The sequence below is a fragment of the Suncus etruscus genome, chromosome 19, assembly GCF_024139225.1.
Source record: "Suncus etruscus isolate mSunEtr1 chromosome 19, mSunEtr1.pri.cur, whole genome shotgun sequence".
Lineage (NCBI taxonomy): Eukaryota > Metazoa > Chordata > Mammalia > Eulipotyphla > Soricidae > Suncus > Suncus etruscus.
In genome coordinates this window covers 1,969,922-1,990,788 of record NC_064866.1, presented here as the reverse complement: position 1 = coordinate 1,990,788, position 20,867 = coordinate 1,969,922, and the positions used below count along the sequence as shown (strand labels likewise).

The following is a 20,867-nucleotide window of genomic DNA, read 5'->3' as shown; positions in this document are numbered from 1 at the left end:
GGACAATATTTGCCTCTGGCTTGTGGTAGATGGCCTTAACTATATTGAGAAAGGTTCCTTCCATTCCCATCTTGCTGAGAGTTTTGATCAAGAATGGGTGTTGGACCTTATCAAATGCTTTCTCTGTGTTTATTAATATGATCATGTGATTTCTATTTTTCTTGTTGATGTTGTGTATTATGTTGATAGATTTACGGATGTTAAACCATCCTTGCATTCCTGGGATGAAACCTACTTGATCGTAGTGGATGATCTTCTTAATGAGGCATTGAATCCTATTTGCCAGGATTTTGTTGAGGATCTTTGCATCTGTATTCATCAGCGATATTGGTCTGTAATTTTCTTTTTTGGTAGCATCTCTGTCTGGTTTAGGTATCAAGGTGATGTTGGCTTCATAAAAGCTATTTGGAAGTGTTCCTGTTTTTTCGATTTCATGAAAGAGTCTTGCCAGGATTGGTAGAAGTTCCTCTTGTAAGGTTTGAAAGAATTCATTAGTAAATCCATCTGTGCCTGGACTTTTGTTTTTGGGCAGACATTTGATTACTGTGTTAATTTCCTCAATAGTGATGGGTGTGTTTAGATATGCTACATCCTCTTCATTCAACTGTGGAAGATTTTAAGAGTCCAAAAATTTATCCATTTCTTCCAGGTTTTTATTTTTAGTGGCATAGTTTCTCAAAGTATTTTCTGATTACCCTTTGAATCTCTACCATATCAGTAGTGATCTCTCCTTTTTCATTCCTAATACGAGTTATCAAGTTTCTCTCTCTCTCTTTCTTTGTTAGTTTTGCCAGTGATCTATCAATCTTGTTTATTTTTTCAAAGAACTAACTTCTGCTTTCGCTGATCTTTTGGATTGTTTTTCGGGTTTCCACGTCATTGATTTCTGCTCTCAGCTTTGTTATTTCCTTCTGTCTCCCTATTTTTCGGTCCTTTTGTTGAGTACTTTCTAATTCTATGAGCTGCGTCATTAAGCTATTCAGCTATACCCCTTCTTCTTTCCTGATGTGTGCTTGCAAAGCTATAAATTTTCATCTCAGTACCGCTTTTGCTGTGTCCCATAGGTTCTGATAGTTTGTGTCTTCATTGCCATTTGTTTTCAGGAAGGTTTTGATTTCCTTTTTGATTTCATCTCGGACCCACTGGTTATTCAGTATTAGGCTGTTTAACTTCCAGGTATTAAAGTTTTTCTTCTGTGTCCCTTTGTAGTTCACATATAATTTCAGGGCCTTGTGATCAGCGAAGGTAGCCTGCAAAATTTCTATCCTCTTGATATTATGGAGGTATGTTTTATGTGCTAGCATGTAGTCTATCCTGGAGAATGTCCCATGTACATTAGAGAAGAATGTGTATCCAGGCTTCTGGGGTGGAGTGTCCTGTATATATCTACGAGACCTCTTCCATTTTTCTTTCCAGGTCTAGTATATTCTTGTTGGGTTTCAGTCTGGTTGACCTGTCAGGTGGTGACAATGCTGTGTTGAGGTCTCCCACAATTATTGTGTTGTTATTGATATTATTTTTCAGATTTGTCAACAATTGTATTAAATATTTTGCTGGCCCCTCATTCGGTGCATATATGTTTAGGAGAGTGATTTCTTCCTGCTGTATGTATCCCTTGATTAATACAAAATGTCCACCTTTGTCCCTTACAACTTTCCCAAGTATAAAGTTTGCATCATCTGATATTAGTATGACCACTCCAGCTTTTTATGGGTGTTGTTTGCTTGGATGATTTTCCTCCAGCCTTTTATTTTGAGTCTATGTTTGTTCTGACTATTCAGGTGCATTTCTTGTAGGCAGCAGAAGGTTGGATTGAGTTTTTGATCCATTTAGCCACTTTGTGTCTCTTAACTGGTGCATTTAGTCCATTGACATTGAGAGAAAGAATTGTCCTTGGAGTTAGTGCCATCTTTATATCGAAGTTTGGTGTGTCTGTTGGTCAGTCTTGTCTTAAAGTAGGCCATTCAGTTTTTCTTTTAAGAATGGTTTTGAGTCTGTAAAGTTTCTGAGCTGTTGTTTGTCTGTGAAACCATGTATTGTTCCTTCAAACCTGAAAGTGAGTTTTGCTGGGTGCAGTATTCTAGGCGAAGCATTTATTTCATTGAGTTTTGTCACTATGTCCCACCACTGCCTTCTGGCCTTGAGTGTTTCCGGTGACAGGTCTGCAGTAAATCTCAAGGATGTTCCCTTGAATATAATTTCTCTTTTCGATCTTGCTGCTTTCAGAATTCTGTCTCTATCTGTGGGATTCGTCATTGTGACTAGGATGTGTCTTGGGGTGTTTTTTTGGGGTCTCTTTTAGTTGGTACTCTTCGGGCATGCAGGATTTGATCACATGTATTCATTAGCTCTAGTAGTTTCTCTTTAATGATGTTCTTGACTGTTGATTCTTCCTGGAGATTTTCTTCCTGGGTCTCTGGGACTCCAATGATTCTTAAGTTGTTTCTGTTGAGCTTATCATAGACTTCTATTTTCAACTGTTCCCATTCTTTGAGTAATTTTTCCATGTTCGATCATTGAGGCTTTTTTTGAATTTCTTCTGCTATATGGAATTGTTATTCATCTCATCTTCCAGTGTACTAATTCTATCCTCAGCTGCTGTTAACCCGTGGGAAAGCTCAACCATGTTTTTCTTCAATTCATCTACTGAGTTTTTCAGACCTGTTATTTGACCTGAAATTTCAGTTTGGAGTTTTCTGATTTCTATCTTCATATTCTCTTGATTCTTATTAGTATTCTCTTCTATACTTTCTTTGAACATTTTCCATATTGCGACTCTAAACTCCTTATCTGAGAGACTGACTAGTTGGTTGGTCGTGTTCAAGTCATCAGAGTTGCCATTGTCATTCTCTATGTCTGGCGCTGGCCTGCGTTGTTTCCCCATTGTCCTCAGGCTCCACCCTTTCTAGGCTTGTAAACTCACTTCCAGGGAAGGTGAGCCGTCCTCAGATGAGCCACACACAGGATGAAATCAGGCTGAAAATGGAGCACAGCACAGAAAACAGGCAGATAGGGGTGCTGACATCTGAGTTCCAGCAGAGTTCAGCAGCTTCCCCTCGACCAAAAACTTTTTTTAAAAATGTTTTAAAAGGGAGCTGGAGAGATAGCATGGAGGTAGGGTGTTTACCTTGCGTGCAGAAGGACGGTGATTTGCATTCCTGCATCCCATATGGTCCCCTGAGCCTGCCAGGAGCAATTTCTGAGCATAGAGCCAGGAGTAACCCCTGAGTGCTGCTGGGGTGACCCAAAAACTAACAAAAAAAATGTTTTAAAAAAATATGAGATGCAAGATCAAGCCAGCCAAATACAGGGAGGGTGGGAATCCCCCTTGAGATGTTGTTTTGGTTTTAACATCAGAGTTTGACTTCATTGTCATAAGTCAGTGATGACAAAGATCTATAGAAAGGTGATTTCTGTTTTGTTTTGTTTTGTTTTGCTTCGGGGCTACAGCTGGTAGTGCTCAGGGGTTATGTGGTACCTCTTTGAAGTTTATTTCCTCTCCAAAATGACTTGCTTCTGAGAAAAGGAAAGGCAGCAAGAAACTCTTAGCAAACAGAAGATGTTACGAAACAAGACGCACTTCCATTTACTCCTCCCCCTCTCTGTCTTTCAGAGGTCATTTTCTTCTGCACAAGTCAGTCAAAAAGATTGTTCTCTACCCAATAACTGCTGGAACCAAGATCTAAAACGCCTCTTTGAGCAGTTCATGAAAAAATGTGAAGATGGCTCCTGGGAACGTATACCTTCATATAAACCTCAGCAAGACCAGGACTACAAAACCCACCTTCTTGGCAAGTCCCTGAACTCTCTGATAAAGAATATTTAAATAACTGATAGGAGAGTATAATTACCACTGGAAAAAAGAAGAGTGTCTTCAAGAGCAAAAAGGGGCTATATTCTCCTCTCTCTCACTCTCACTCTCTCTCTCTCTTCCCTCTCTCTCTCCTCCCTCTCTCTACCTCCCTTACTCTCCCTTTCTCTTTTTCCTTTTCAGGTACCATAGTTTGTAATATTATTAGCGAAGGGGGGTATCATGCATATTAATTTATCTCCTTTCAGTATCCAGTTCTTGCTCAGAATGATTATTTCCAACTATTATTGTTTTAGTCCCTTCTCTGTCCTAATTGCATTGCTCTCACCTGCCATTTTATTATCTTTGGATATTATTCTCATACTTTTTCATATTCAAATTCATATTCAAATAAATGCAATCATTCTATATATGTCCCTTTCCCTCTGACTCATCATGAAACTCTTCATGTCTAACCATGTCTAAGCATATTTTATGAGTTCATTTTTCCTCATAGCTGCATAGTATTTCATTGTGTATACAGGCTATAATTTTTTTTTTTTTTTTGGTTTTTGGTTTTTGGGCCACACCCGGCGGTGCTCAGGGGTTACTCCTGGCTGTCTGCTCAGAAATAGCTCCTGGCAGGCACAGGGGACCCTATGGGACACCGGGATTCGAACCAACCACCTTTGGTCCTGGATCGGCTGCTTGCAAGGCAAACGCCGCTGTGCTATCTCTCCAGGCCCCGCTATAATATTTTTTTATTCACTCATCTGTTGTCTCTCAGATTGTTTCTAGAGCCTTGGACCAAACTTGTAAACACTTGACTAAATAGCATCACAGATCACTGTGAAAAAACCTATAGAGTTCATTTAACCAAAGGGAGACTTTAAAAGCAAGTAACATATTGACAAATAGCAACAACAACAAAAATCCCACCTTCTAAAATAATCAAGATTGAGTTCTATGCTCTGCACAGATGACTTAAAAGGTATAGAAACCCTTTCATGGTCTCTTATCAAGAATAGATCTATAGGATCTTAGCAATAGTACAGTGGGTAAGGTCTTGCATTTGGCCAACCCAGATTTGATCTCCAGCATCCCATGTGGTCCCCAAACCCACCATCAGTGAGTCCTGAATGTAGAGCCAAGGAGTAAGCTCTGAGCACTGCCAGGTGATGCTTAAGAGTCACTCCTGGCTCTGCACTCAAGAATTACCCCTGGCAGTGCTCATAGAACCATATTGGATGCCAGAATCGAACATCCAAGGCAAGCACTCTACCCATTGTACTATCATTCCAGCCTCACATCCTATACTATTGGCTCTCTCCAGCCCAAAGCTTTCTCTTGAACATGTATTCCTCAATTTCTCTCACCTCATACCTTTCTAAGTAAATCTCATTAAATGACAAATTTTTGTTGTTGCTTTTTTGGGTCATACCCAGCGGTGCTCAGGGGTTTCTCCTGGCTCTGCGCTCAGAAATCGCTCCTGGCAGGCTCAAGGGATGCCAGGATTCAAACCACCATTCGTCCTGAATTGGCTTCATGCAAGGCAAACACCCTACCGCTGTTGTCCTCCCTCCACCCCTGTTCCCAGCATGCATTCCATATCCCCCTCTTTTGTCCCCCAGGCTGCTAGTATCAGTGGTTCCCTCTGGGTCTAGCTTGTTGTAGATTGGGTATCCATTCTGTTGTCGTTGGCTTTGGATTTGGTGTTTAAGTATAATCATTTTTTTATTTCTACTCAATGTTCATACAGCTGTTTGGTCTTGGTACCATCCATTATTTCCCCCTCAATTTATGAGGCAGAACAGGTTGGTTCAAGTTATGTGGTTCTGTTTGAAGGAAAAAAAGGGCAAAAATCAAACAAGCAATAACCGGAAGGAGCCCTTATAGAGGCTATAAGTATCAATTTAAGAGAAAAAAAGGGGGAAATGAAGAAAAACATAGCAATACAAAAAATCAAACAAACAAACAAAAAGCAAAAATGAAAAGCACCACAGCAACAAAGACAACAACCAAACAATAACCACGGTCCCGAAATAGAAACAAAACAGAGCAAAAAAAAAAAAAATAGATTGAGTTTTTAAGTACACAGGTCCTGTTTTCTGCTTTGGGGAAACAGAAAGTCTTCCCAGAATTTCTTTTTTTTTTTTTTTTTTTTGGTTTTTGGGCCACACCCGGTGACGCTCAGGAGTTACTCCTGGCTATGCGCTCAGAAGTCGCTCCTGGCTTGGCGGACCATATGGGACGCCGGGGGATCGAACCGCGGTCCATCCTAGGCTAGCGCAGGCAAGACAGGCACCTTACCTCTAGCGCCACAGCCCGGCCCCTTCCCAGAATTTCTTTACCTGACTGTCATCCAGGGGTGAGTGATTCCTATAGGTGTGGATAAAGTTTGCTAAAGTGAATCCGTCTTGCCTCCCAACAGATGCAAAGAAGATCAAGGAAGAACAAATGTCCCTTGCCCGACTCTTTACAAGAAGCCTTGAGGATGGTCTAGGGTTCGAATATGTAATGTTCTATACAGAGGCTGAGAAAAGGACAGTCTGCTTGTTTCAAGGAGGCCCTTTCCTGCAAGGAGGGCCTGGGTAAGAATGGAGTCAAAGGCTGGAGCAGTGGTGCAAGCGGCAGGGCATTTGTCTTGCATGCGCTGACCTAGGATGGACTGTGGTTGGATCCCTCGGCATCCCATATGATCCTCCAAGCCAGGGGCGGTTTTTGAGCACATAGCCAGACACTCCCTGAGCGTCATCAGGAGTGACCCAAAAAACCAAAAAAAATAAATAAATAAAAGAATGAGAGTCAAAAGAGATGGATTTTCACATCATTTTTCTTATTTTTTGAGAGAAAGACACACCCAGTGGTGCTCAGGGATCAGTACTAGAAGGGCAAGGGAACCCATTGGGGGTGCTAGGCCTCAAATTCGGGTCAGCTGTGTATAAGGCAAGTGCCTTACCCACTGTATATACTATACTATCTCTGTAAATACCTGGTTTTTTTTTCTTTGTTTTTGTTTTTGTTTTTGTTTTTGTTTTTTCAGGTTGTTGGCAATACCTTGCAGTGCTCAGGGCTTATTCTTAGATCTACTCTCAAGGACCACTCCTGGTGGAGATGGTGGGGCAGGGGGAGAGAGAAATATGCCCCTGGGGATCAAACCTGGGTCAGCCAGATGTAAAGCCAGAATCCTCCCTGTGGGACTATAACTCTGTCATCTCTTCGGAACTTTGGCAAACATGCCCCTTTCCTTTCTTTTATAACTAGGTTCCTTCACGGAGGCGCCATTGCCACCATGATTGACGGGACTGTTGGCACGGCTGCATTAATATTTGGAGGGATTGTCATGACCGCCAATCTCAACATCAATTACAAAAAGTAAGCTCATGCATCATTAGAGGGATGGAATGGGTCTTTTAGCCACAGGCTCCAGAAAGTTCTGCGGCTTTCCTGTAATTGTTGAGGAAGTGGTCCCTTCAGTGACACCAAGGAAGGGAGATAGTCTGGCTTGGAAGGGATAGCAGACTATTGAATTAAGTCTTACTCGGGTTCGAACACCAGAACACTGGAGAGACTCAGGTCTGGAATCAGATGATGGTCTGGAAAATAATTCATATACACATGCATGTAGGGAGAAAAGGCTTTTGAGGAGTTCCCCATGTTACTCTTAGCTCCTAGCAAGGCATACCTCCAAGATGCTATCTCCCAGGAGATTTGGAAAATGTAAGAGGCTACTTCCTCTCCAACCCAGAATTTTAATCTGAGGGAATTTATCACACCTGGAAGGTGGGACCAACTGGTCTCCTCACCAATCCAAAGTGCTACGTTCAAAGCTGATTCCAATCAATGAGTAAAAGGCATAGAATGAGGAAGGTAGAAATGGGTCAATCCATAATATCATAGCAGACAACTCAGATTGCTCTCACAGTCCTGCCCAAGATGGCAGCAGACTCAGCATTTCAGGGTGTCTGCAGTGACAGGTGCCACAGGCCTGTCCCTGCCTTCGGTTAGTGAGCTAATATTTTCATCTGCTTTCATATGTCAGCTACAGAGTAACTCAAAGGATCTGACCTCAGCACCAGAAATTCCTATATTTCTGGCATGGTGTATGAGTCAGACAGACCCTAGATTAAATCACCAGGTCAAGGATGAAGTACAGTGGGGGAGCCCAAGCTTTTATTTGTCTAAAGCTTTTAGAAGGTGATAATGTACAAGAAGGAATTTGAGTGATGTGCCCACATTTACCACAGAAGAAAACTTAGTATTTCCATAACTTCATAGAGAAATAGAAGGCAGTGAAATGAGTTTGATGTCCCTGAGAAGCAAAGCTTAGAATCTAGGCCCAGACTTGGGCTCTGGGTGGGAACTCTGGTATCACAGAGTTAAAACCAATAGCTTCTGCATGGTCTTTTTAATTCTTTTGTCATGCTACTTACTCACACATACTGTAAGAACTGAAGAGGAAAAGAAATAGGGGCAGAATACACGGGCCCGGAGAGATAGCACAGCGGTGTTTGCCTTGCAAGCAGCCGATCCAGGACCAAAGGTGGTTGGTTTGAATCCCGGTGTCCCATATGGTCCCCCGTGCCTGCCAGGAGCTATTTCTGAGCAGACAGCAGGAGTAACCCCTGAGCAACGCCCGGTGTGGCCCAAAAAAAAAACAAAAAAACAACAAAAAAAAAAGAAATATAGTTTGCAATCAGAAAGTTCTGGAATATGAAGTTTCTAGAAGGACTTTGTGGATCTTCACTCAGAAGGAAGCACTTAAGTTATATATAGTAGCTCCATTTGGGGACCAGAGATATAGCTCAGCAGATAGGACAATGACCTTTATGTGGCCAACCCAAGAAGTTCATACGATTTTCCCAAACCCCACCAGGACTGATCCCTGAGTTTTAAAGCCAGGAGTAAACCCTGATCTGGGTCTATTTGCTATTAGTCTTTTGCAATGCCAGAGTTCAAACATAGGGCCTCACACATGAAAGGCCTTTGACCTACAGCTCCAATCTCTGTTCCTTCTTTTTTTTTTTTTTTTTTGGTTTTTGGTTTTGGGGTCATACCCGGCAGTGCTCAGGGGTTCCTCCTGGCTCTGTGCTCAGAAATTGCTCCTGGCAGACTCGGGGGACCATATCGGATGCCAGGATTCAAACCACTATCCTTCTGCATGCAAAGTAAATGCCCTACCTCCATGCTATCTCTCCGGTCCCTCTGTTCTTTCTTTTAAAGAGAATTTCTAGACAGGTGTACAACCTACTTGATGTTAGTAATAAAGGAGATTGGGAAAAAGGCCCATTAAATGGAATCATTGTCATCTCAAATTTAGGATCAGCAAGTAACACAAAGCTAGAAAAGTTTAGTCAGTCATAAGTTATAAGTTAGGGTTAGGGTTAGGGTTATTCTTACACTGAACCATTAGCTAACAACTATCTATTTTGGGACTGGAGAGATAGTCTAGTAGGTAAAGTGCTTGGCTTACACGCATCCATTCCAGGTTCAGTCCCTTATGGCACCAGATGGCCCCCAGAGCCCAATAGCAGTGATCCCCGAGTGCAGAGCTGGGAATAAACCCTGAGCACAACCAGATATGGATCCCAAACCAATAATAATAAATAAAATTAACACGTAAAATCAAAATTAAAACTAGGCACCATTCCTAAGTAAACTCTAATTGGTCAAATACTTAATTTGGTTCGGGAGTTTCTTCTAAATGTCTCAAACACAAAATTTTCACAGTGATTTCAAAGTATATTACAGCCCTTTCACTTACAGGATTGTCTGTCTTCTTATGTCTTTGAAACAAGACATTGCCATGAAGTAAAACTATACAAAAGGCATAAAGTGAGAGAGAAAAGCAAATTTTCACTTATATCAGGATGCAGTTATCCACATTGCTTCAGGTAATTTGCTTAAACACAAAAAATGTTTTTTGTTTTGTTTTTGTCTTGGAGCCACATCAGTGATGCTCAGGGGTTTCTCCTGGCTATGCGCTCAGAAATCGCTCCTGGCTTTGGGGACCATATGGAACACTGGGGGAATAGAACTGTGGTTCATCCTAGGCTAGCCCATGCAAGGCAGACGCCCTACCACTTGCACCACCACTCCAGTCCCAAGACAAAAAATATTTTGAATATCTTAAGCATAAAACAAATATGACATAGTCTCAAACCAGTTGGTTTTTTTTTGTTGTTGTTTATTTGTTTTGGTTTGGTTTGGTTCTTGGGTCACACCCAGCAGCACTCAGGGATTACTCCTGGCTCTATGCTCAGAAATCACTCCTGGCAGGCTCGGGGGACCATGTGGGATGCCAGGATTCGAACCACCGTCCTTCTGCATGCAAGGCAAACACCCTACCTCTATGCTATCTCTCCAGCCCCTCAAGCCAGTTGTTAAATATTATACTAAACTCATGTTCATTGCTATGTAGAAACTATTCGTTAGCAATTCTTGACTCCTAGTTTTCATGAACCTTGCAAATTTTCATATTACTCCCATATAAGTTACTACAAAACATAATTTTATAACACATTTAATCAGACACAAACATAAAAACATTACAGAATTTGAATGTTACCGTCTGGGACTGAAAACTTTTTTTTTTTTTTTTTTTTGGTTTTTGGGTCACACTTGGCAGCGCTCAGAGGTTACTCTTGGCTCTACGCTCAGAGTTCGCTCCTGACAGGCTCGGGGAACCCTATGGGATGTCGGGATTAGAACCACCATCCTTCTGCCATGCCAGGCAAACACCCTACCTCCATGTTATCTCTCCGGCCCCAGGACTGAAAATTCAGAGACAAGAGGGCAAAAGTAAGTGTAGAATGAGGGAAGAGTGATAGGTCACTTGCCTTGCACACAGCTACCCTGGATTTGATCCCCACTATCCCTGAGCCCACCAGGAGTGACTCCTCAGTGCAGTTAGTGACAATTCATGAGTACCACTGGGTGTGACCTAAAAACAAAACAGACGGGCCGGACCCAGGGTGCGGATAAGTAAGGCATCTGTCTTGCCAGTGCTAACCTAGGGTGAACCACGGTTAGATCCCCTGGTGTCCCATATGATCCCCCAAGCCAGGAGCGATTTCTGGGCGCATAGCCAGGAGTAACCCCTGAGCGTCACTGGGTGTGGCCGCCCCCCCCAAAAAAACCAACAACAATAGCAAAAAACAGACAAACCAAAAAAGAAAGTGTAGAATGAGGATTAGGCACATTGCCTGCTCCCCATTTTTCTTTTGTTTTGGTAAGTTTAAGATTGCCATTGTGACAGTCACACTTCCTCTTTTCGGATAAAATTTCTTTCTTTTTTTTTTTTTTTAAGAATCAGCCCTTTTTGAGTCCTCTTTTCCCACACATACTTATCCAATGTACTAAGTTTCTTCAACTCTATTTCATTTTTTTGAAAACTATTTCACTTTCCCATTCTCTATTTAAAACCCTAGTTCTTTGTCTTTCCTTTTTTTATGTATATAACTTTTTGTTTTATTTTATTTATTTAATTTTTTACAGTTGCTTTATTAGATGTGGGCATGCATAAGTATATCACTATTTTTATACATACCGATAGATATACATGAATTTATACAAGTTGTGAGAATATTAGAGCATGGATATGAGATTATCTGAAATCAAATCTAGGCATTGACACATATAGGCCCTCTGCTCTACAAATTGAACCACATTCCTAGCCTCCTCCACTTCCTCTTCTTTCTCTTTTCTTGTCTTCTTTTTTTTCTTCTTCTTCCTCTCTCCTTTTTCTTCCTCTTCTTCCTCTTTCTCCTCCTCCTCTTCCTCTTTTTCTTTTCCTTCTTCCTCTTCTTCCTCTTCTCCTCCTTCTTACTCCTCTTCTTATTTCTCCACTTCCTCTTCTCACTCTTCCTCCATCTCCTCTTATTATTTTCTTCCTGGGTCTCTGGGACTCTAATTTGGATTCCTATGTTGAGTTTCTGTTGAGTTTATCAAAGACTTCTCTTTCCATCACTTCACATTCTTTGAGTAGTTTATCCATTGTCTGATCATTTGCTTTAAGATTTTCTTCCAATCTCTTCCACTGTATGGAGTTGTTCTGCATCTCATTTGGCTCACTGCTTTTGATCTTTTGGATTGTTTTTTGGCTTTCTACTTCATTGATTTCTGCTCTAAGCTTTGTTATTTCCTTCTACCTACCTATTTTTGGTTCCTTTCATTGATCATTTTCTAATTTTATAAGCTGTGTCATTAAACTATTTATGTAGACCCCTTCTTCCTGATGTGTGCTTGCAAAGCTATAAATGCACATACATTTTCATTCATTCTTTGCCCATTCCTTCATATTCAATTATCGCTGAAGATCTAAGTAGAACTTCTGCAGTTTATATTTTAAAAATGACTCCAGCCTCACTTTTTCTCTCCATCTTCAGTACACAGCTTAGATAGTCTTGCGTACAAGTTTAGTTATAGCAATCTGCAATCTTGTGTAAATATAAGGTTTAGAAGGAAAAGGGGCAAAGTTCTTGATTATCTGTGTTTACCTTAGTTTGAAGGTCAAAAATTCCTTTTAGTTTTCTGTTTTTTAGTTGTTGTTTTTTTTTTTCTGTTTGGTTTTGGTTCATACCTAGTGATGCTCAGGGATTGCTGCTGGCTGTGCACTAATGAATCGTTCCTGGGGGGTTTGGGGGAACCATATGTTGCGTTAGGGATCTAACCTGAGTCAGCCAAGCACCCTTTCTATTGTACTATTGCTCTGGGTTAAGTATTGATATTGGTTTATGGATTTAGCTAAACTTTGTATTTCTCAGATCTGAGAATTATTGTTAGTACTATGACATTACTTTATTAAAGCCTCAAGACCATAATAGAGATCTCAAGAAACATTAAATGAATTTTGACTCAAAATCACAGTATACAACAAATTAACTCACAGTCCATGAGTTAGCACCTCAATTGGCCCTTTCTAACATCTGGGATGGGAGGACAGAACCCAACCTTTCTAATTAAAGGGTACCTTTATTTGAATAATTATAGCTTACACATAACTTTTCCCAGCAAGGATCCAGTTTTCCCAGTTTATTGACTAAACCATGTTCTTGAAGATTTTTACTTCTCCTCCCACTTCAACTTTAAAATTTCAATATTCCACATACATATGGATATGTAGAAGAATTAATTGAATATGTAGGTATGGCCACTGCACATGCACACAGTTGCTCAATTGATTTGTTCCAGCTGCTGATCTGGCCCATCAAGAGTTGAAGGAAGGGAGGGGGCCAGAGCAATAGCTGCCTCTGAAGTCAGGAATTACTCCTAACAGCACTTGGGGACTGTACAGGATGCCAGGGTTCTAACCAAACTCGGGTACATACAGGCAAACACCATGCTACCATCACGATCCAGCACTGTAAGCAGAACTCTTTAAATGCAACTTCCCCAAACCTGCCCTGTCACTCTCCATACTTCTTTCACAATTCCCCTTCCAAAGAGTAAAATATAAACATGACAGATACAGCTTTTGGAGAGGTATTTTTTGTTTTCAGACTGAACTTTGGTGCTAGGTCATTTCAATGTCAGAGCTGTAAGATGATTAATATTTAACAAGGTCATGAGTTCTGGTATTTCACATTAGGCCTTTATTGTGTCTTACATAATTTTCAGTTGCAAAAACAATAAAAGACATAACATTTATTGTCTTAACCTTTAAAAACAAAAGTTTTACTGTTGGTTAACAATACTATAAAATTTGGGGAGTACAGCTTACGCCTCTATAAGTGTAGAATCCTCACTGTATCCACCAGCAAAGTTTTCATGCCATCATACTATCAAAACGTCTCTCTGTAGCTTTTCTCCCCTCCTGCCAAAGACTACTTTATCTCAGTATAATGTATACATTCAGAATTTTAATCCATTTTGATTTGAATTTTGTATATATTATTATAAAGAGGTCTGATGTTGTTTCCTTTTCTGCCACTAATCAGTTTTCCTCGCATCATTTGCTAAAAATATTTTCCTTGTTCGTTTTCATAATGTTTGTCCCTTTATTAAAAATCAGCTACACGGGGCCGGGCGGTGGCGCTAAAGGTAAGGTGCCTGCCTTGCCTGCGCTAGCCTTGGACGGACCGCGGTTCGATCCCCCGGTGTCCCATATGGTCCCCCAAGCCAGGAGCAACTTCTGAGCGCATAGCCAGGAGTAACCCCTGAGCGTTACCGGGTGTGGCCCAAAAACCAAAAAAAAAAAAAAAAAAATCTTTGTTTGGGGCCGGGTAGGTGGCGCTGGAGGTAAGGCGTCTGCCTTGCAAGCGCTAGCCAAGGAAGGACCGCGGTTCGATCCCCCGGCGTCCCATATGGTCCCCCCAAGCCAGGGGCGATTTCTGAGCGCTTAGCCAGGAGTAACCCCTGAGCGTCAAACGGGTGTGGCCCAAAAAAAGAAAAAAAAAATCAGCTACACACATACCTGCGTATCTGGCTCTGGAATCTCGATTGTATTCCATTGGTCTGAGAGGCTTCCTTATTCCATTTCCACTTGTTTTGATTACTATAGCTTTATAGTCTAGTTTGAAATTGGGGAAAGAAAAACTATCTTCCATTTCTTGACTATTTTGAATAATGCTGTTATGTTATGGATATAAAAGTATCAGTAAGGGCAAGAAAAATAGTATGGAGGTTAGGACTTGCCTTGTATGCAGCCAACACAGGTTCTCTCTCCAGTACTCACTGATACCAGAGCCTGAACTCCACCAGGTATGGGGCTCCAGAATGACAACAACAACAACAAAAAGTCTGTGAAATCTTGCATTTATGCCTTGTTACATGTGCCTGAAAGTGGAAATTTTATATTTTATACATAAGTCTAAGGGCTGGAGAAAAAAAAAAGACTCAAAGGTTTGAGTACATGTTTTGCATAGGGGATACCCAGATTTGATCCCCAGCACCAAATAGTCCTCTGAGCACCGCCAGGAGCCACCTTAATTAAGCACAGAACCAGAAACAGGAGTGGAAACTGACTCCTGCCATATGTAGTGCCTTCTATATCCCTCCAAATTCTGCTTTTATTTTTAAAGCTTCTGTGAGAAATGGCATTCTCTGATGGTTGCACGTCAGGCTGTGGTGCTTACAAACTTGGCCACCGTCTCACAGACAGAATCTGGCTCTCTTATAGTTGTGGTGTTAAATTATTCCCGCCAGGCTCGGGGGACCGTATGGAATGCCAGGGATCAAATCTGGGTTGGCCATGTGCAAGGCAAACACCCTTATTCTTATTATTGTTTTTGGATCACTCCCAGCTGTGCTCAGATCTTATTCCTGCCTCTGTGATCAGGGATCACTCCTAGAGGTTCTTGTGGACTACCTAGGGTTCTGGGGATCAAATTGGGCCTGCCATGTGCCAAGTAAGTGCTCTACCCACTGTAAAATCTCTTTAACCCCCGAATTGTGAAGAATATTCTTCCTTACAACTAGATCTATGCAAAATACACAATGAAATAGACCACCATAGGAAATAGAAGAAATAGTAAGTAACTAGGGCCGGAGAGATAGCACAGTGGTAGGGCGTTTGCCTTGCACACAGCCAATCCAGGGCGGGCAATAGTTGGAATCCAGGCATCCCATATAGTACCCCATGCCTGCCAGGAACAATCTTAGCTGTCAAATGTTCTACCCCTGAGCTACACCCCCACATCTGCCAGGAACGATTTCTGAGTGCAGAGCCAGGAATAATCCCTGAGCTCCGCCGGGTGTGACCCAAAAACAAAACAAACAAACAAACAAACAAAAATAGTAAGTAACTGATTTAGACTCTCGGGACTTAAGAATGTGTGCCAAAAAGATACATAATATAAAAGGAGGCCCAAGGGAATATGTAAAGAAATAAAAGCAAGGTTCATTTTTTTCAGTAAAGAGGTTCAAGAAAATCACATTGCTAACTTCTTTGCTACCTGAAATAATTCTTCTGTCCACAAGGTGGTACTATAGGAGCACAGAACTCATTTTTCAGCGCCCCAGTTTCTGCAAGCTGAAATTTCACCTTTAAAGGGAGACCTTTGGGGGCCCTAAGGATAGGGCATTTACTTTGCATGCAACTGAATCAAGTTTCATCCCTGACATCCCATATGGTCCGCAGAGTCCCTCCAAGAAAACAGAGGTAGGAGAGTTGAGAATTGCTCGGTGTGACCCCAAAACCAAAAATAAATAAAAATAAAGGGACACTTTTAAAGGCTAGAGCAATAATAGTACAGTGGAAGGGCACTTGCTTTGCATGTGGCAGATCTGGGTTTGATCCCTGTCACCCCATATGATTTCCCAATTCTGCCAAGAATGGTTCCTGAGCACAGAGCTAGGAATAAGCCCTGACCATTGCCAGGTGTGCCCAAAAGCCAAATAAATAGACTTTAGCTATAAAATTGAATGTTGATCTACAAAACTGAATTTAGAGGAGCTGCAAGGAAGGATCTTGAAGTTCTCTAGTAATGAAATTATGTGAAATCATCCTTAAAAGTATTGCAACTTGGGGCCAGAGCAGTGGCGCAAGCAGTAAGGCATCTGCCTTGTACACACTAGCCTAGGATGGATCGCAGTTCGATCCCCCGGCATCCCATATGGTTCCCCAAGCCAGGAGCTCATAGCCAGGAGTAACACCTGAGCATCACTGGATGTGTCCCAAAAACCAAAAATATATATATATATTGTACTCACAGTATCTCAATAAAGATAAAAATTATATCTATTAACAAAAATTAAAAATAGGCCTTTATCATTACAGTGATCAATCTCCAAGATTCTCAAGTGGTAGTAGCCTTTAACTATCGCCATATAAGTATGAATTAAAGTTAAATATATTTAACAAAACATAATAATGATGAAGTTAAATACATTAAAGAGTCAGTAAGATACAATGAATGAAAACTTCTCCTTCTCACTCCTTCTGTGATTGATTCTGCTACTGCAGTTCAGCATGCTCCGAGGTGGTCCATGTTGGCCTCAACTGAGAGATCTGTGAGAAAGATCTCTCTTCTGTGAGAAATCATGGGTAGCTATTACTGGCAATATGTTGTTATCATGATAACATAATATATATGTTATCATGATAACATTTCCTAAAGGAAATTTGGGGATAATTTTTGTTGTTAACAGAGATCATGAAAGCAGCAGACTGGGGTTTTCCACTGTCCTATTTGCCCTTTTTTTTTTTTTTTTTTTTTTTGAAGACTTCTGATCCCTTCGAATGGGACAACCTGCACCATCACAGAAGCATAGTCCCTGGTCAGCTCTGAGCCTCTCCCAGCAGGCTGATCTGCAACCAGTTACCCCAGAGCCAGTTTGGAGGCCTGGTGCTGAGAGGAAGGGGGTGCCTGCTGGCGTCAGCTCTGAGCAAAGTTCTCTTCAAGTTCCCAGGATACTAGGCTATGACTTCCCTCTCCTTACTGGTTCCTTGATTATCTCTCAATAAATAAATAAGTACATACATACATTTCACCAGAACTTTTCTTCTTTTTCTCTGCAGACCTATCCCCCTTTTGTCTACTGTTATCATCAATAGCCAAGTGGATAAGATTGAAGGAAGGAAAGTATATGTGTCCTGTACTGTTCAAAGTGCTGACGAGAAGACACTATACACGGAGGCAACAAGTAAGAAAATGCTGCCCTTGAGGCTCCGGTATAGATTCTTGGAAGTTTTGATTTTTTGTTATGTTTGCTTTGGGGGGTTATTTTAGCAGGAGAAGGGGAAGACTGGGGCATTGGCTGCACCTGGCAATGGCTCAGGGATTACTTCTGGCTTTCCATTCAGGAATTACTCCTGGGGGTGCTCGGAGAACCAGCTAGTATGTGGGTGGGGGAGACCAAAGTTGGGTTGGCCACACATGAGCCAACTCTTTCTTTTTACTCCAGTTTATACCCTTTTTAGAATGAGGAAGTTATATTTTATGTTTAGTGGAAGATGGGGGAAGATTCTATCTAGGGTCTTGGTATGTAGAACATAGTATTAATCAAAACACATGAGAGAAAGCAAACAGGACCTAGTAGTGACATGTGACACATGCACCCTGTAAGACTGAGCAGAGTGGCTCGGGACCTAGCATATATTTTAGCGCCTTTTATTGGGCTGAGTGGGGGGGGGGTGTCCAGGTGTTTCAGGCCACTAGGGGTGGCCAAGACCCTTGATTGGGTTTCATAGGCCCAACAAAAGGGCCTTGGCTTCTGCTTCTCTCATTTATGGCAAGTGATAGCAAGAATACCAATGCTTAGGGACTGAACAGCATTAGGCTGGCATTCAGTGTTTTTGCAAAGTGTCACTTTGCATGTAACATTTGGCATTGTTCTCATTTCTTGCTTATTTGTCAACATTCATTTTTCCCAATATCCGTGAAATTTTCAGTCCTGTACTCTCTAGCCTGTATTTGGGACCTTATCCAATAAAGATGCTAAAATGTGTTGCAAAGCATGTATAAGATTGCTCTAGGGCTCCAGTAATCGTGCTACTGACTGAAACATTATTTGGACAAGCAAAAAAATAAGTCTCTGTTGACAAAGGACTGGTTAAAGAGACTACAGTTCAAGAATAAACTATATTGTTTATATTGTAGTACCATACCATAAGAAGAATTTTTTTTTCCTTGTGGTATAGGTCCATTTCATTAACATTTGGACCCCAGTGCATATACCACTGGTAGATCATACTTGGATGCCATATGAGACAGGCTGCCCCAATAGGAAGAGTCATTGTTGCTGAAACTTTACCTTCCATTTAAGTTCCACAATAAAGCTGGGTGCTTTTAGTGAAGCCTTCATATGACGAGAAGCACAAATTGTAGCACTGGTGTTAACCTGTTCATGTCCTTTACATGTACAAGGGTGAGAGCTTGGGCATGTCATTAAGAAAATAATTTCTAGGTCAAGGCTGGAAAGCTTGCCTTGCATGCTGCCTACCATGAGTTGATCCCTGGCCTCTCATAAGGTCATCTAAGTATTGCCAGAGTAATTCCTGGGTGCAGAGTGAGGAGTAACCCCTGAGCATCTGTGGGTGTAGCCAAAAAAATGAAGAAACTTTCTGGGCCCAGACTGAAGAGCTAGTACAAAGATTAAGACACTTATCTTGTATTTGACCAATCCTCAGTGCTACATAAGGTTCTCAAGCAGTGCCAGGCCTGTGTGATCCCTGAATACAGAGCCAGAAATAAACTCTGAGCATGGTCAAATGTAGCCCCAATACAAGCGAACAAAATTCTTGGTTGTAGTCGATGAGGGTATTCAGCTTTGCAGAGGAATTCCAGATTGTTTTGTGAACAATGGAAAAAACTCCACTCCCACCAGCCTTCGTGGCTTCCCTTAATTCTTCTCTTCTCAGTATAGTCGCATCAGACCCCTTGGTATTTACCTGTAGAATGGTTATAAATGGCACCTTAGTATGCTCTAGCACTTTCCCTGATCACCTGTGCATTGGACAGGTTGTCAAATATTTAGTAACAATATTTGTTTCCAGTCTGTTAAATTCTTGTTTATTTACTCTGTAGTCTTTTTTCTTTTTTCTTTTTCTTTAGTTGAGGGGGGAAGTGGGCCACACCTGGTGATGCTCAAAGGTTACTTCTGGCTCTGCACTCAGGAAACACTTCTGGAAGTGCTCAGAGAACCCTATGAGATACCAGCCATTGAACACAAGTTTGTTGCATGTGGAGCAAACACCCAACCTACTAGACTATTGCTCTGGCTCAGTTTCTCATTTTTTTCATTTATATGTATATATATATATATATATATCAGATATATAAATATATATCAGATATATAAATATATATTATATGTCAGATATAAATATTAGCTATATAAGATATATCTCCTTTAAATATATTTGACTTCTTTATATATTACATACTAAACTGTGGTTTTTAATCACACCTGGTAATATGCACATTGGTTTATTGCTTTATTTTTATGAATATAAGCTTTTAATGTCAAGTAGTCACATTTATCAGACTTTTTAATTTATAGTTAGTGATTTTGGTCTCTGACAGAATGTGTGTTTACCCTATCATCTATTTGTGGGAATAATGAATAAGAAAAGCAGGAAGATCATGACTAAAATCTCCAGTCTAGGCCATGGCTTATGCTGCTATCTCACTAACCCTTCCATAAAAATACCAGATGGCTCTGCTGTACTTATTCACTCTTTCATTTCCTTGACTCTCTCTAATGAAAGTGGTAATGAACCATGAAATGACCAAGTGGCAGAGGAGCTGGTTCCCTGGGGAGCTAATATACTTTCACGATATCAAAAGTTTCCTTTGGCTGAAGCGTGATGGAGAGCATACGGACTGGAGCTACAAACATGAGTCTAATTGCCTTCCCTTATACATGTCTTTTTTCCTTAGACGAGACCTCCCTGGTTGCAGTCATTTGACTTCTAATCATCTTCCATTTTGCTTGCTTTAGGTTTATTTATAAAGCTGGACCTCGACAAAAGTTTGCAATAAAGGAACTACTGGAGAGTTCCACACCAGTTCACCTCAGACTTTTCCTCCTCTGGAAGAAGTAGTTCCCCCAGTCCTGCTCTTCTGCACAGTGGAGCCCCTCACCAGGGGAAGCTAACAACAACCCTCTGAATCCAACACCAGAAGCGCTAGACGGAAGGGGGAAAAAAAAGTCACAAACTTGAATATGCCAGAAAACAAAAAGGAAGAAGAAGAAATCTGTGGGCACACACGTGTGTGTATGTATGCATGAATTATAAATAACAAAGTTAGTTAGGTTGTTTTTAAAGTTGTTGTTTACATATTTAAAAAATAAACTATTTAAGCACCGTGTTACAAACTTGTTCATTCTTGAGTTTCAGCCATAGAATGTACACCACCCTTCACCAGTGTACTTTTCCCGTCACCAAGGTCCCTGGTTTCCCTTCCACTAGCCTGTGGGGCAGGCATTTTGCCCCCCCTCCCCTTCTAGACACTGTGATTTATATTATTGTTAATTAAAGGGTACTATACATGTCACTTTATCCTTTCAGCACCCAGTGATAAGTTTTCTTGTTGTTTTTATTTTTGGTTTTGGGGCCTCATCCAGTGATGCTCAGGGGTTACTCCTAGCTATGCAATCAGAAATCGCACCTGGCTTTGGGGGACCATATGGG

General features: G+C 41.1%; 1 protein-coding gene across 1 annotated transcript in view; it reads left to right on the top strand.

Annotated features, from left to right (window-relative positions):
- THEM4 (thioesterase superfamily member 4) overlaps positions 1 to 20,414 on the top strand; it is a 33,187-nt gene extending 12,773 nt beyond the window's left edge. The window contains exons 2-6 of the mRNA XM_049765983.1: positions 3,614 to 3,791; positions 6,222 to 6,381; positions 7,055 to 7,165; positions 17,250 to 17,374; positions 20,174 to 20,414. Coding sequence (XP_049621940.1) covers positions 3,614 to 3,791; positions 6,222 to 6,381; positions 7,055 to 7,165; positions 17,250 to 17,374; positions 20,174 to 20,214 — 615 coding nt within the window. The 3' untranslated portion in view covers positions 20,215 to 20,414. The remainder of the gene's footprint in view (positions 1 to 3,613; positions 3,792 to 6,221; positions 6,382 to 7,054; positions 7,166 to 17,249; positions 17,375 to 20,173) is intronic.
- Positions 20,415 to 20,867: the final 453 nt, after the last annotated feature.